We start from the raw sequence: 16,343 nt of genomic DNA, 5'->3' as shown, positions 1-16,343 counted from the left end.
AACGAACAGAGGACCTCCCGCTCCTCGTCGACACAGACTAACTGCGCATGCGTTTCACAGCTTCAAGAGGGCAACCTAGACTACCGTAAGGCCAGTAGTATAGACGCAAAGAGATTACATGTTAACATTGTCTTTCAAATCACGACAGCCATCAGCAACCATTTTGACGCGGGAGATGCAGATTAAAAAAGGGCTGCATCAGCAGGGTTTTTACATTCAAGATCTGTATCAAGGTAGCTGATTAGGACGCATTAGGTTATGGATTTAGAATTTAAATGTCTATATTATGGATGAAGCTTTGAACTATTTGGCAAGGCTCTGTAGATTCAAATTATAACAGTTTTCATTTTCAAAATTAATTCATTTAGATGCAGCCTTGGATAATGGCAGTGACTGGAGGCAACTCACGTGCAGCAGCATCTCTGTCAGCACAGGCCTGCTCAAGCTCCGCCTCCAGTTCCTGTTTCTGCTCCTTACTGGAGGTCTGGAGCTCCTGGAGCCTGGCCCCGGACCGCTGCAGCTCTGCCTGGGTCTGGGACACAGCTTTGAGGGTCTGGGTGAGGTCTGTCTGGGTGGCAGTAAGGCTGTTCTGCATCTCTGAGAGAGACATTTGGAAGTTTGACTCTCTGCTCTCAGCATTCTTATCCCACTGTGACCTTAAAGCCTGAGAAAAAGAAAATAAGATGGATTTAAATACATTTTTTTAATTAATTGAAAAATGGTATAGCTTTAAAAAATATACAAAATGATGACAGTTATGAAATAGCTTTCAAATAATAAGCTTGCAGTGATTAAACACAACATTATTAAGCGTTACCTGAATGTCTTTGGCCTGCTTTTCCTCCATGGCAGCTCTCTCCTGAGCAACAAGAGTCTCCCACTGCTGCTGCAGATCATCTAAACAAACAAAATGAAAAGATTCACTAACATCCATAATAGCAAACATCTCGAGTGCACTTCCAGGCAAACACCAAAAGAAACACTGTCCCAAAAACTGCAAAGCTATCTTATTCGCACTCACTCATCGGTTGTTGCTGCAGCTCACGCAGTTTCTCCTGCTGCTCCTTACTCTGCTGTCTAATGTGGTCCAGTTCTGCCTGGTGCTGGGCCTTTAGGAGAGCAATTTCCTGAGCAAAGGTGTCCCTCAGGGAGCCCTGGGCCTCGGTGAGAGCAGACTCCTGCTCCAGCTGAGACACGTGGGCGTTGGTCAGGCTCAGACGCATGGCCTCAAGCTCGCTCCTCTTTTGGACCTAAAGGAAATGAAAGCATTCGATACAGAATATCTTAGCGCTCCGACTTATTTTAGTCAGGACTGTACATTGCAGGGAATTAAGTGACACTTATTCTCCATAGAAATGTATATAAAAGTAGAAATAAGTAAGTGAAACATTCAAGATTTACTTCACATCCCTTTTTTTTTTTTTTAATAGATAAATTATACATTTTTTAACCATAGATTTTAACAGTATCTTTTTTATTTTTTCTACACTATATTTATATTGATTTGATTTTATTTAAATATTCTCTCTATATGACTTTTGCATTAATTTCATGATAATTGTATGCAGACAACACCAAGGGAAATTCTATTTATTTGGAAAAAACATACTCTGAAATGTATTTAAAGTAGGAAAATAAATCTAATGCCACAGATTGAAGTGACATTGTGCGGTATGCTGTGGGTGAAGATGTGCCCGTGTGCTTATATATAGAATACCTGATGCTGCAGCAGTTCCGCCTGGTGAGCCGCCTCCATGCTCTCCCTCAGCTCCAAGGACACCTCTGTCCTCAGTTGTGTAAGCTCCTCATTGTGTTTGGCAGACAGCTCTGAAAGCATCCTCTCATGCTCTCGCTCAGTCACCTGGAAGAGAAAAAACAATATTTAAAATGTTAAAGTTGATTAACTTAAGAGACTTCCACTGTAGTGTCCAACTGTGCGTTGTATTTATCACACCTGTTTGATGAAGCTGATCTGTCTCTTCTGTTCCTCCTCCATGTTGACCTGCTGCTTCAGCTGTTCTGACTCCAGGTGGGTGTTCAACTCAGAAATCTAATTTGACGCAGATAAACATAAAAGGATATTAAAAGACTGGAGGGAACTCACAAACGTTATATTTAACCTGTATCAGACGGGAAGAGAAAATATGCCAAATATAAAACTGCAAATGTATCGAAAATAAATTAGTAGGATGGCTTTTTGCGATATCCTGCAATTTTACAAAAAATGTACATAATACACAATTAATAACCTTAAGTAGAGCAATCATTGGGTGGCACGAGAAACAAATATGGGTTTCTTGGAGTTTTAACTGAAAATAAATGCATTAAAATGTCTTAATTCAGAAAAAGAATCCCATCATCATTAATCTGTCAAATGTATGAAGTTTGTAAATCCCACTTCTTGTTGATGTTTCTCCATCAGCTCTTTGACCTCCTCTTGGTGAGAGGTCTTTAGTCTTTCTGTCTCCTCCTCAACTGCCAACAGCTGCTTCTCCAGGAGAGCCTTCACCTCCTCCTCCCTCTCCCTCCTCTGCTCCTCCAGGAGAGCCTTCACCTCCTCCTCCCTCTCCCTCCTCTGCTCCTCCAGGAGAGCCTTCACCTCCTCCTCCCTCTCCCTCCTCTGCTCCTCCAGGAGAGCCTTCACCTCCTCCTCCCTCTCCCTCCTCTGCTCCTCCAGGTGATGCCTCACTCCGAGGAGCTCTGTCTCCTTCTCCTGGCTCTCTTCCTCCCACTTCTCCTTCGCTTCAGACAACTGTACAAATCATCGTGTTAATAATATATTGGCAGTAATGTTTCAAACAGAGCAACCTAACTATCAACACATCTTACATCTCACCTCAACATCCTTAGCTTTTAGCAGGCTCTCAAACTGTTCCAGTTCCTCCTCTAAGACTTGTTCCATTTTCTTAATCTGGTCGTCCATCTCCTCCTCCTTCCTCCTGCGCTCCTCTCTCTCCTGCTCTGTCTGGGCTTGGGCCTCCTCCACGTTGGCCAGGTTTTGTTTCAAACAGACGATCTGAGACTCCAAATCACTCTTCACTTGTTCAGCAGTGTCCAGACGGCCCAGGCTCTTCTCCAGCTCTCCCTGCAATCTGTCCACTTCTGTTTGGACATTTACAACCTGAGCACGAGTCCTCTCCAGCTCCTCTGATGTTCTGTCCAGCTCCGTAGTCTTTTCTCCTATGAGGGCTGCTGTGGTATTATGTGTTGTTGTCACCTCTTCTAGATGCAACAGGAGGTGTTGAGCCTTGGTACAAGAGGAAAGGGAAAATATTATAGGTTTTTCAATAATACACATATTCTTCCTACTCCAACGCTTTGAAGCCTTAATACAGGGTATATATATATAGGAATCCTGAAGTCAAATTTAATCCATTTTAAGACCTTTTTTAAGACCCTTTCCATACATTTTAGGGTGCATTCACACCTAGTCCGTTTTCTGGTGCCACAGTTTGTTACATTGTTTAATGTTTCAAAAGGTTCGGTTTGCATTCACACGGGCAAAACTCAAACAGACTATAAACTTTAAACACAAGTCATGTGCACGGAAATGCTGTTCAACCATTGGTCAGACATTAAGGGGGGGTAAAAACGCAAATCCCGGCAATTTCTACCGGAGCCTCCGCCATGGAGCATCGGCACTTTCGGCAGGTTATTCTCATGCTGCTGTTAATCTGGAGATCAACAGACACTAGCGGCCCGCGCATATGATTATATAATCAGACGTCCGTTAAAAAACATTATAACACATATAGAGAGACGTTCTGCAGTAAGGAGGGGCGTTTCACCGACGACAGGTGTTCTTACTTTTATGTAGCTGATGGAGAATTTTTATTTTACACAACACTGTTCAACACTTCATTCTGCTTCACTCTTTAACTAAACAACCGCGGATGTCTTGAAAGAGTCTTTCGCTAAAGATTTTGAAGATATCCGCGTTCTTGTGACACGTAAATACTACGCTTCCTATGTTTTGGTGCGGACTGCGTTCACACCAGCAATGAACCGCTCCAGAGTTCGCAAGCAAGTGCTCCGAGACCACCTATTTTAGCGGACCAGAGTCCGGTTGTTTAGTTCACTTAAGAGGTCTCGGATTGTGTTCACACCAACCCAAACGAACCGCACCAAGCGGCTAAACGCACCAGGGTTCGATTCAACTGGACTATACAAGGCAGGTGTGAACGCACCCTTAAGACCTCATCGCCACTTTGAGTTCTAACCGGTTACCTTGGCGACACATTTTACCTCACATTGACTATATACAGTATTGATTGTCCTTCCTCCTTATCTTCCAACCATTTGGACGCAAACTTGCATTTCCCCATAACGATGTTGTTTAACGACCGGCGTAAACGGACCTTCTCGCTATCAAGCAGTGAGCGTGCGACGACGGGATGCCAGAAATAAACTACACAGAATCACACTACACACCTACGCAATGATTACATCCAGGCACACTGTAGAATACAACCTCTTTGGACAATTGATATACTTATTGAAAACAAGCTACAAAATGTAACACCTTGGAAAATGCAGTTTAATACTTTTTAATAGCCTTAATTTTCGCTAAATTGATTTATCAACTTTGAATACTTTTTAAGACCCCGCGGACACCCTGTGGTTATAGGTTATACGTTTTGGGTTGTCATTTCTCCAGGCTCTTTCTTATAGACAAAATAAAAAGTGTAAGGCCTTTAATTTAGCCAATGTTGTAGAATACCTAAAAACAAGTACCTTTAGGGCATCAATCTGTTCTTGGAGCTCGTTAACATGAGCTGCATTCTGATTGGTCAGTTGCTCCAGCTGTAGAGCGAGGTGTTTTAGTTCAACCTCTTTGAGGCCCAATTCACTCTGCAGAGTCTCCAGTTGGCCAACCGTGGCCTCAACCTAAAACACATAACATTACTTATTAGTGAAAGACACATTTTAGGATTACAAAACAATTAACAATGCACTGCTCATAAAGGCTTCTTTTCAAGACATCATATTTAAAGAGCAACTTGCAGGTTAGAGACCCCAGTGAATACATGTGTAGGAAGAAAAACACTAGATTTTCAAAAGAATATACATAAATATACACCAGTGACATCTGGCGTCATTTTTGTAAGACATTTTTACTTCCGCATAAAGAAAGACCACCCGCGTGTTACGTCACATCAGGGAGAGCGTCGAACGTATTAATAAACATGGTTCATATACTCATACTATTCGTTTAATACTTTTGAATAGCCTTATTTTTTGCTAAATTGATTTATCAACTTTTAATACTGTTTAAGACCCCGCGGACACCCTGACATCAAGGCTTTGAAGCCTTGATAAAAAAAACGATTACTGCTGTTGAATGGTAATATTTCTAGCCATCTAAATGGAGACGAGTAATGAATGAAAAAAAGCTGCATGCAGTGAATAACATGTTTATCTTCCTATTAAGCTGTTACCAAAAAAACACTTATCACTCGGTGTACCTGCAGAGTCTGCAGCGGCTTGTCGTCTCTGAGCTCTAAGATTTGTTCGGCAGAGATTGCCGGCTGCTTTATCTCCTGCTGAGACAACAACAGCAGATCCTGCTGCTTCTGATGAGACGGGAGAGCAGCCTGCTTATTCTTCAGCTCCCCAACCAGCTCATCTTCCTCTTCTGATGGAGTTATAGCAGGAAGCAGCAGGGAGGTTTCAGCAGCTTCTTTTCCCGTCAACAATACTGCCTTTTCTTTTTCTCTTGCTTCCATTAAGGCACTGAGTTTGTTTTTCAGGTTGTCTTGTTCGTGAGCTTTCAAGTTCATCTCGTCCTCTGCGAGCCTCTTCTTCTCCTTCTCCTCTTCTAGTTCCCAGAGAGCCTGCCTGAGCTCTTCTGTTACCTGGCCCCACCTGAGAATACAAAGATTTAAATAAAGTTAATTCAAATGGCAAAACTACTTTCAGTCCATTTTCTGATATTCCTTTCATATTTGTTTTATTATTAAATTGACTTTTATCCAAACGCTTTAACATAGACTTTAAGATAACATTCATAATAAAAGTCAAGCTTGTGTAAAGAAGTGGCAATTCACTTGGACACACGTGTTCTTTTTATCCCCTTTACATTTTTTATTTCCATGAAAATTTGAATTGGGATAAAAGTTGAAACAAGCAAACGTTAAGTGTGTGAACTTTATTACGAAGGAATGTATAGGGATAAAACAATTAACCACATGGCCTTTTAAACTGCATTACCTGCTCCTGGCCTCCTCCAGCTCTTCAGCAGTGTTGATGACTTCCTCCCTCAACACATTCAAGTCCCGGTCCTTGAGAAGCAGCTCGTCACGGAGCTCCCCACACTGCTGATTCAGCAGCTCCTTCTCCAGGTCAGTCTGCTCAAACTGCTGCTCGGACAGTTTACTCGTCTCCAGCTCGTCGGGCGTGGAGTCGTAAAACCACTGAGACGGAGACTGAGGGTTGGAATTATCAGGGAGAGGGATGCCAGGAGAACAATGTGGGGTTGAGGTGTTATGACGGTTGTCGTCTTCTTCGAGGAAACGGTTTGAGATGGACAACAGAGGCTCATCTCCCAACACTTCACTGTTCAGCTCAAAACTGAGAAGTACAAAGACACATTAGGTGATTAAAGTAGCCTATAAACAAGATGTATTTGATATCCCACTTAGAGTACTGTAATACTTGCAGTGTTTCCCATACATTGATTTATTTGTGGCGGACCGACACAATTAAATATCGTCCGCCACAAATGGATCTCATAAAAAATAAAATAATAATTCTTTTTTTTTTGTGTGATCTGATGGATAGTGAGGTGGGCTGATGAGGGGAGAATGTCCCTGTAGTTGGTCATTGTAATTCGCTTTGGAATAAGGCATTGGTTTTTGTCATTGAAGTGATTATTACTATGAATCCAAACACACAGAGAAAACATGAAGCAGTTCTCTAACCTGTAGTCTGCAGAGATGTCCAGCTGACCGCAGCGCTCCAAGCTGTCACTGGCCACTGAAGATTGAGAGTGTGCAGGACGATGTGAGGACATGTAGCGCTCCATCAGAATATCCACAGATACATTCATGCTGTTCTCAACAGGTCCTGTTTCCAGGTCAGCTTCGTCTAGATGAACCTTTTCATCAAAACTAAAACCAGCTTTGGCTTTGTTCTGCCGATTCTTAGAAGCCTTGAGTCCCAGGACCTCCTCCTCTCTGAACTTCAGTTCCTTCTCCCTCTCCTCCAGCAGCTGCCTGACTCCCTCCACCTCCTCTCTGTGCTCCTCTTTGAGCCTCAGCATCTCCTCGTCCTGTCTCTGGAGGCTAAGAGCGGAGCTGGCCACCTCCTCACCGAGTGTCCTCTCTGCATCGGCTTCCTCCTGAAGCCTTTTCCTCAGCTCCAGCACCTCTCTGTTCAGCTTCTCCTTCTCCTCCTTGTACTGCTGCATCTCAAGGCACTGGGTTTGGACTAAGCTAAACTGCATTTGGAGGTCTTGCAGCTGTTCCTCCTTTTCCTTTTGTTCCTCTTCCCTGCTTCTCTTCTCCTTCTCCAGTAAAGAAAGCACATGTTGGTGTTTCTCCATCTCCGATGCTAGTTCTGCATATATGCGTTGGCTGTTCTTCCGTTCTTCTTCCAACTCCACCCTCAGTTTTTCCAGAGCAGTGTCAGTCTCAGTGCTGAAGCCTTCAACACACGATATCGTCTCAGGAGCTGCACTCCCTGATGGTGCCTCCTTGTGATTGAGGTCTGCATCTTGGGAGCAACGGCCATGCGGTTGTCGGGTGTTGAGGACTTCAGCCCCCGACTGGCTTTTGATGCGCAGAAACTCTACACTGGTCTGTGGGAAAGACAATCCAGAGAGTATGCAGGTTCAGTTGCTGTGCATGTGACTAGTGAAGGGGATGTTTGTAGGTGGAGTGATGCTGCAGATGTAGCTTTGAGTGGCACTTACCTGCTGGAGCTGTCTCTGCAGCCCCTGGATCTGTCCAGCTAGCGACTGCGCCTCCAGCTGAACCTGGTCTCTGCTGGCGAGCGCCTCCTGCAGGTTGGAGCTGAGCCTGGCAATTATTTCATTACGCTTCTCCACGGCCTCCTGTAGCTGCTGCAAGTGGATTCCAAAAAAATTGTGGGTAAGGCTTTAACAAGGGCAGATATACTGTATGTGCGCAATAGTACATATGAAATAAGACCGTTTTCTTTGTTGCAAAAAAATCTAAAATAGATAGAATATAAATTTGCCTATAGAAATAAAAACAGCTAATTTTCAGACTTCAGAACACGATGTGAGACTATAGTCGAGACAATTTGATGCCTTGAATTCAGGTACCGCGACTTTGAATATTATTTTTACAACCTTTCCACTACTTGAAAAAAAACCCGGTTTAAACCCATTGCTCTCCACATGGACAAAATGTAGACAAACAGAGCTGTATCTTCAGATCAGTGCAGCCATGCATAAAAGCAGACAGTTACATTCCCCATGGCTTCGTGATGACAGAGAAAACAACTCCACAAACCCTCTTAAATCATACACACTGCTAAACCAAAACTAGACTCCCATTTTCTTATGGGTCACTAAAGCATGAAGACAAATGACTCCATATGACCAAACATATATAACACTGCAACACAGCATGCAAACAGAAACATGGATTTATAGAATAGCTTCAAAGCTCAGTTTCCAATGTGTGAATTCAGAACCTGGGATTATAACGCAGTGTTCATTCATGACATTAAACCCTGCTTCTTTTTTCCTTGTCATATTAAATCCTACTTAAGCCCAGCTGAGTATTTGAAAGCAACAGCCAAATAAAAATAAAAGGGACTACTTAAAGAGACATGAAGGCAGTCAGATGCTTTAACATGCACAAGGAGATCAATAAACTCGCCGTTAGTGTTTTATCCTTGACTGAGTATACCTTGAGCTGCTCTTTGCCGGTGAGTGCTACCAGCTCCTCTTCTTCAATATCTTCCACAGGGGACGGGCTTTGCTCCAGGGCGGGGGGCTGATCCTTCTGAACCTTTGATTTCTCTGGCTTCTGGGGTTCCTAAAAGATTAAAATTGTATCGAATCAAGGCTTATTTTGTTCCACTGTGACCAATAATTCATCAGTGCAGTTCATGTGTACTCTAAAAACTTTCCCTTTAAAAAAAAAAGGCAGTAAATAATGCCACAGTTAATCCTGCCCAGGTTGCTATGACAACATGCCCTACAGGCAACGTAATGGTTAGTGACCCATTTCTCTAATGTATGTTTACAGAGCAGGGGGCACAAACCACTTGTTTAAGCAGACGGTGAGCTAACACATTTAGACAAATACTCCAGGTCAAGTACTGTGACCCGTTAAATTGTCGTGATGAAAATGTCCAGCTGTTTTACTTAAACCAGTAGTCATTCATTCTACACAAATCATGTCTTAAGTCTCCTCTGTAACTCTATTATTGATGAATGACTTCTAATCTCTCTGCGATCAGTGGACTACCTCAAGGTTGGTCTTCTTGTTCAGCTCCGTGTCATTGGCTGAGGAAAGTGCTGCGTCTACGGATCGGCCTTGCGTCGCTCCGTCATTCTGCGAGACAGTCTGGCCCTTCCTCTTCTGCGTCTTTTTCGACGTCCCCGCACTGTTGCCTTTCGCCCGCTTCTGTCGGTAGCAAGCAAGCTGCGCAGGAAGGACAGCGAGAGGTAGACGGACACATAGGTCAGGACCACTGAGCACCACCACACTATCAGCATGGTGATGCTCAGGGGTCAACGGTGACAGAGAACTGGAGTCCAGATTTAGCTCCACAGTTGAAAAAGTTATCAAGGTATCATTCTGAAACTATAACACAAAGTGAGTAATAAATACAAGTTGGTGATTGTCCTCACTGTAGGAAGAAAGTAGATGGGCAGCCCTTATTTTTGATGAGTCAGACTTGTGCACCAAAAAAAAAAAAAGACAGTGCCCACGGAAGCAAGAAGAAATCCCAAACTCACACCCAAAGTAGGCTGACGAAGTATCCAAGTTTAGACTGAGGTGACGATGCTAAATATTCCCAAATCTTTAGAGCTTTATAAACCCAAGAGAAGTGCAGAATTTAATGACACACATTGGACAGTCTCTCAGCAGACCAGAACCAGCACAAGGCTGCAAAGATAGAAAAGTACATTATCCATGTAAGAATTCCTCAGCATGTCAGAAAGCCAAAATCAGAAAAAGGGAAACTGGTAAAGAGATGCTTCTTTAAAAGCATTACAACATCCTCTTTGAAATCACAAAGGGAATACAAACACAAAAACAATCAAAAATGCGATCCTGAGAAGTTCATTCACAGTGAAAAAAATCATAACCAATCAAGTCACAATATTTAGCTTCAAAATCCAGGGGGAATGATTTGGTACAAATGTACCTCAGGCCATCTCTCTGTGCAACTCCTCTTTTTAATCGTTGTGTCTCTCTTTTTCCTCTCTCTCTGCCGGTCTCTCTTCTTTAAGCAGCTTAAATCAGATTACAGCAGTCCACATTGTGACAGAGACCTTCATGAATCCCTCCATAAATATCTGACAGTCACTCATCAACTGCCTTTCTTGCTGGTGGTCAGACCTGTCAGCTGTTCCTCATCAGGCAGCTGGTCAGCTCCCCTGTCCAGATGTAGATCTTGCAGTCTGTCAGCAGCAGCAGCACATTGTGCCAAACCCTTCATCCTAAAACTCCCTGCCACATCCCACGTACAGTGCAGAGACATCCACAAACTCTGGGAAGAGGATGGCATGTGTTCAGTCTAAGGAAAAAGGGTGGAGACTGGGAGATGCATTCACATGGAGAGGAGGAGACAGAGCTCTGTGTGAGGCAGGCATCTTCAGAGCGTGTGCATGCTCAATTTAATTTGAGACTGTATGGCACTGGGAGAGGTACTTGTTGCTTTGTGCAATGAGACACATGAATGTAACAACATTGTGAATGCATGTGCACCAATGTTCATTCTGATCACATGCTAAATGCCTGGTTATAAAATGACATTGTAGATTTGCTCTGAACTCTTTTTAGTGCCATGCAACCATCGCCATATCATCTTCCCATTTTGTCTCTTAAGACAAAACAATAATTTCCTCAACCTTTCTTAAATTTCCTTTTGACCTCACATCATCGTCACTAAAAACCTCACCCTTTTTGTCCTTCCATCACCGCCTCCGCCTTCCACAACACACACACATCACATCTCAGAGAAACGTATTAGCCAGATGAGCGGTGTTTTGCCCAAGGCCGCTTCCACATTACCGAGAGTCTGACTAACTGGCTGGGTGGAGCTTGTTGTGGCAACATCTGATGTTACTGGACTGATGAAAGCTACTATTGTGTTCTAAACAATGACAACACCAAGACGCCTCACAGGATTATATTTTGTTGTGTTTGACTGTATACATACTTGCCATGCTTTTAGTGTGGCAAAAAAATCTGCACTTTGTGATGCGCCAAATACAGTAAAGGCAACTGCCAGCAGTGCATTACCATAGCAACACCATTGATGTGAGAAGAAAGTGCAACATGTTGAACCTTGTCAAATCTCATGGGCTCACTGCACCACCTGATGGCCTGCAACCAGCATGGCAGTGTGTGCAAGGTCTGTGACTAGATTCAATTAATAATGCAAAAACAAATTTCCTTCACAGTTTGATCATCTGTGGTGCAAGTCATTGATTGAAGAGTGGGATTGATTCTCAAAAGCTTAGAGCAATCATATCATGTTGCTGAAAAACTGAAGAAAGTCCTGGTTGCCCAAAAGAAGAAAAAGCAAGAAGACCAAGATCGCAAAGAAATATACCCACAAACCCACAATACCATGACAAAGTCTAATGTCTTTGCCAGTCACCAGTTTCAATACTTACCGACTGGCTTCTAGGCATGTCGGAGGCTTTCTGTCATAGAGAATATCAGTTGTTCAGTTAAGAAAGTATTTTGCATCATATTAATGTGCCACCCGCATATTTTGAATGATTTATACTATGAGCTGAGTTTGAACTACCACATCTAAGAAATACACTTCAAATGGCAACTCAGACCGGTGACCTATTTCTAATTATATATTTTAGACAACAATTGACCTAGTTCAGTTGTTAATACAGGATAGACCATTCTGTATTATTGACCCAGAACTAATATGGCCTTCTATTAAAGGCCATGTAATGCATCTAACACAGGTGTTTTTTAACATGTAGTTTAGATATCACCAGAATAAAAATAAATAAAAATGTTTAAAGTTTCGTCATAATTAAATGACATATACGTTAAAAACCGATGTTGGTTCCGAAGTTTGCCGAGTACGCCCCCGATCACTCCCGAACGAGCGGTGACGTCACACGTGGCAAACATTGCCATTTGATCAAATCAGTCCAAATGGCAAGCAACGCGATAACTTCAGACAGCGACAGCGATCATTCAAGCTCAGATTCAGTGGGTTATCTGGATTCAGTTACAGAAGTAGAGAGTGAACCAGCTAGCCTTTCACTTCAAGGCATTTTGCCTTATAAGTACGAGCCTCCTGCCCAGCAATCGAACAACGAGGCAGAAACTTGTGAAAGAGAAGCGGATTCCGCAGCCGGCGAGACTCGAGTCGGCAATACTGAATGGTAAATTCTGTTTTATTTAGTTTGACCTGCACTAAATGTCGATCTTAATTTGTCATCTGTTCCTCACACGTCCGGCAGATATTGTTTTGTTTTTTAATGTTATGTACAATATTCAGGTGTAGGCCTACATGTCAATGCTGTGAAAGCATGCCCACTGCAGATGAATGTGTATGCTGCAGAGAGATCTGGCAGGTGATGGAACAAATAGACAGTTTGCAACCTACTGACCAGATAGCAGAGTCCTGCATCGGGTCGGGTATCCGCGGGTACCCGACGGGTGACCCGCAAAAAAGGTGATTTGCGGGTGGTATTTTTTCAAACGCTTTTTTCCGGGTTCACTTCTGGGTAAAACAAAGATGATGCGGGTCCGGTTGCGGGTGTTGCATAATAAATATATTTAAACAATAATAATTTAGTTTAATGTTTAAATCCTCAGACCTCTCCTCCGCGGTACCGAGCATAATCATAACCTCTGCAGTGCATCTATCTGCTGCTGAGCGCACCACATTCTGAATGGCTGAGGTGAAGCTCTCTATAGCGGAGAATACAGTATTTTCAATAACTCTTCCTCAAGAGCAAAATCCAACGTCTGGGAGGCTTTTGGTGTCATCCTAGATGGAGAAAATAAACTACATCCCAGGCTTTTTGAGCCAAATATGCAACTGCGTGTGTTAATAATTGCACGTTGTCACTGCTTATAGGCCTATATATGCGGGTTCGGGTCGGGTTGCGGATCATGTGCCGGCGGGTCGGGTCGGGTTGCGGGACTAATTGGCAATATGTGCGGGTAGCGGGGCGGGTTCGGTACTGCACGTCACGGGTGCGGGGCGGGAGCGGGTCTTGAAAATCAGACCCGTGCAGGACTCTGCCAGATAGAAGACACCGACGAGAAACCAAGGTGCATTATTAGCCACCCAGGCTTTAGAGAAGGCTGTCTCAGTGTTTGGACACTGAAAATAGCGTATCTTCAATACAAACAACAACACAGAGCAGTTGATGGCCCACTACACCAGTAAGTAAATATTGATTGACCCAACTGCCTATTGCAGCTTTGCTTTCATATAATACTTTTAGTCGCTACATATATGGTACACTTTTAAAGATACCATTAAACTATTTCAAGCAGTCAAAAACAGCTTGGCTTTTATTTTTTCTGTGTATGCAAGTTCAATGTATGCTTGAGAAAAGAAACAACTACACATGTGAGGAAATATATAAGAGGTCTATGATTCTGTCAAGCAGTCATGTATAACCTCATATTTATTTTGTACAAGTAAAATACAAATATCATGTTATAAGCCAATTTGTAACCATTGCTACATAATAGTAGGCTACTACATAACATTTTATTTTTCTCCAAATATATTTATAATCTGTATACTTTTTTTTCATTAGGAAGTATCGATATACAGCTTATCGACAGTTTGTACGTTGGTGCTGGGGTGTAGGCCTACTCGGCCCACAAATCAGAGTCCCGCTGCATGTGCTGTAACCGAGATACGGAAGACTTACCCTGAGCCGGGAGGCCGCTATCAGGGATTTCAATGGCCAAATCTGTAATTTGACATAAGTCATGCAGCTGAACTGGTTAAAATGGTTTCGCATGATGTAAATAATTTACAAAGTACATCATTTACAATATTATTTTTCCAAAGAAACATGTAAATATAACAACATTTTCCAAATCACAAATTTGTAAGATTGTATTAATTTACTGTTTGATAAATAAAAAAGGGTTCTTTTGTTAATTTTTCACTTGTAACATTTTATCTTTATTGCAGTGTACATTAGTCTATTTTGGTATATGTGCGAGCCCACAAATAATTAAAAGTGGTAAAAATAATAAAGATATTCAGACGTAATTCATTTTTGGCCTTACTTATTTCACTTCAACTTTTATATATTTCAGTCACTAGGCAAGTTCACTGTACTCTGGTGACATTTAGCTCAAGCTGGCATAACACCTGTAGTAACTTAATTCTGACCCGAGTTTTGTGCACAATCTTCCAGCACCCATGATCAATGTTTATAGCAATCAGGAAACATTCACAGCTCACAACTACACATCGCTTCCCCATCATGAATTGTTAGATAAAAAAAGTTTAGCGAGGTCCGGTTACACATATGTTGAGCGAAAATAGCGGAAGGATACAAAACAAACAATCCAGACGAGGCTGGTGTTTGCCACGTGTGACGTCACACAGCTGGGTTAATGGCTGGCAAGCTTTTCGCTACCGGAGTGGAATAACACGGGAAAGTGGCACAAATTTCATGTTATTTGGGGGGTATTTATGGAAAGAATCATTGATGTTGATATGTCAAATGAAACAGTGGAAAGTGATGAAGCGATTTATTAACACAGAATAACTTTTATTTTGGACATTACATGGACTTTAAGGTGAACACAGCTATTTGCTTTTTCTATTTTGACAACACCACAGTAGCATTTTTAGACTAGTTCAAAAGAAGCCATAAAAGAAAAAATATTACTACCAAATTCTTGTAATTTTCAAGTCTTTTGTAAGTTTCACAACTTTATACAAATAATAAATGTTTTATAAATGTTTTTTCTCTAATGGTATGTTCGCTGTTGAAATGTGTTCTTGTAAAAATCATATTTTATCCAAACGGGCAATAGGTAAAAAAAAAAGTCAATCTAAAATGTGCACAACTAATAAAGAAACCATGGGATGCACCTGCTCTGTGTCTTGAGACAGCTCAAATCAATGTAACATTTTAACAACGTCTTTTTCAGAGGTAACAATAGTCTATATTATTTCTAAATACGTGTACATTTCGGTCTATGCTGAACCCAAAGTGTAAAGAAGTGCTTCAAATCATCGGGCGATCACCGTTAAGTTACTCCATAAGTGTTATTGTTTTCGTTAGCCTTGTGCAAACTCGCTAATGATCAATCCGCGGGAAATGCGCGGCAACCTGATAAAGTTACGAGCACCAGTAGTTAAACGGACAAATGAAATGTATGAAAACACACAAAACGTACGATTATGTGAAAGTGGGTGTAATGTTTGCAGTGGACCAACGCTATGACAAAAGAGTTGGCTAGCGTCAACTGCTAGCATTCAGTATTAGCGTGCTTTAAAAGAGAGCAACAAACCTTGGCTCTTCCAGTTTCTAGTTTCCTCTGCCGTTCATCGTCATCCATTTCTTTGGTTGGATAAAATCATTAGAAGTGTGGGACATGAGTCCTTATTCAACTTAAAAGCGCACAAGACCTTCACTTCTAGCACAAGTTGGCTAAAACTAAATCTTTGAGCTTCCTTTGAGACACAACTGTCAACAGATAATATTCAATATGGCCGCCAAGTCTTTGCAACTCCGCCCTTAACGAGTTTCCCGGAATGAACAGACCAATCATATCCTTACGTTTCACGTCTTCAGCCAATGGGATTTTTGCTGCTCCAGCATGTATTACATCGTTCAAAAACGAGAGACCCGTTGACCAATGAAACGGCTGTGTCAGTTCGCCGATCTCAGACTGACGGCCCTTGAAGCCAATCAGGAAAGGCAAACAAAAAACTTACCTTCGCTCACTTTCTTGTGGACTGTCTAACGTAACGGTTAAATGTGGTTAACCGTTACATATGCTTTATGTATGCTTTACAAAACAGGGTAATAATGACCATGATTTATTAAGTTAATGTAACTATGAGAAGTTCAATCTTGTGTTTTATGTGCATTGTGCAGGTTATCTTTATTTACATTAAGAGTGACAACCCCATTGGGTAACGTTGCCTGGCCTACAGTCAGGTTT

General features: G+C 42.1%; 1 protein-coding gene across 1 annotated transcript in view; it reads right to left on the bottom strand.

Annotated features, from left to right (window-relative positions):
* The window catches only part of pcnt (pericentrin), a 44,852-nt gene extending 28,984 nt beyond the window's left edge, over nucleotides 1-15,868 (bottom strand). The window contains exons 1-17 of the mRNA XM_079692846.1: nucleotides 15,687-15,868; nucleotides 11,828-11,857; nucleotides 9,444-9,620; nucleotides 8,880-9,008; nucleotides 7,913-8,062; nucleotides 6,921-7,798; nucleotides 6,211-6,570; nucleotides 5,466-5,865; nucleotides 4,735-4,887; nucleotides 2,837-3,247; nucleotides 2,645-2,752; nucleotides 2,399-2,554; nucleotides 1,955-2,050; nucleotides 1,718-1,861; nucleotides 1,022-1,250; nucleotides 818-897; nucleotides 373-664 (exon numbers count right to left, since the gene is read on the bottom strand). Of these exons, the coding sequence (XP_079548972.1) occupies nucleotides 373-664; nucleotides 818-897; nucleotides 1,022-1,250; nucleotides 1,718-1,861; nucleotides 1,955-2,050; nucleotides 2,399-2,554; nucleotides 2,645-2,752; nucleotides 2,837-3,247; nucleotides 4,735-4,887; nucleotides 5,466-5,865; nucleotides 6,211-6,570; nucleotides 6,921-7,798; nucleotides 7,913-8,062; nucleotides 8,880-9,008; nucleotides 9,444-9,620; nucleotides 11,828-11,857; nucleotides 15,687-15,734 (3,841 nt within the window). The 5' untranslated portion in view covers nucleotides 15,735-15,868. The remainder of the gene's footprint in view (nucleotides 1-372; nucleotides 665-817; nucleotides 898-1,021; nucleotides 1,251-1,717; nucleotides 1,862-1,954; nucleotides 2,051-2,398; nucleotides 2,555-2,644; nucleotides 2,753-2,836; nucleotides 3,248-4,734; nucleotides 4,888-5,465; nucleotides 5,866-6,210; nucleotides 6,571-6,920; nucleotides 7,799-7,912; nucleotides 8,063-8,879; nucleotides 9,009-9,443; nucleotides 9,621-11,827; nucleotides 11,858-15,686) is intronic.
* Nucleotides 15,869-16,343: the final 475 nt, after the last annotated feature.

This window comes from Notothenia rossii (genome assembly GCF_949606895.1).
Source record: "Notothenia rossii genome assembly, chromosome: 7".
In the NCBI taxonomy this organism is placed as follows: Eukaryota; Metazoa; Chordata; class Actinopteri; order Perciformes; family Nototheniidae; genus Notothenia; species Notothenia rossii.
This window is presented reverse-complemented; position numbering and strand designations above follow the sequence as displayed.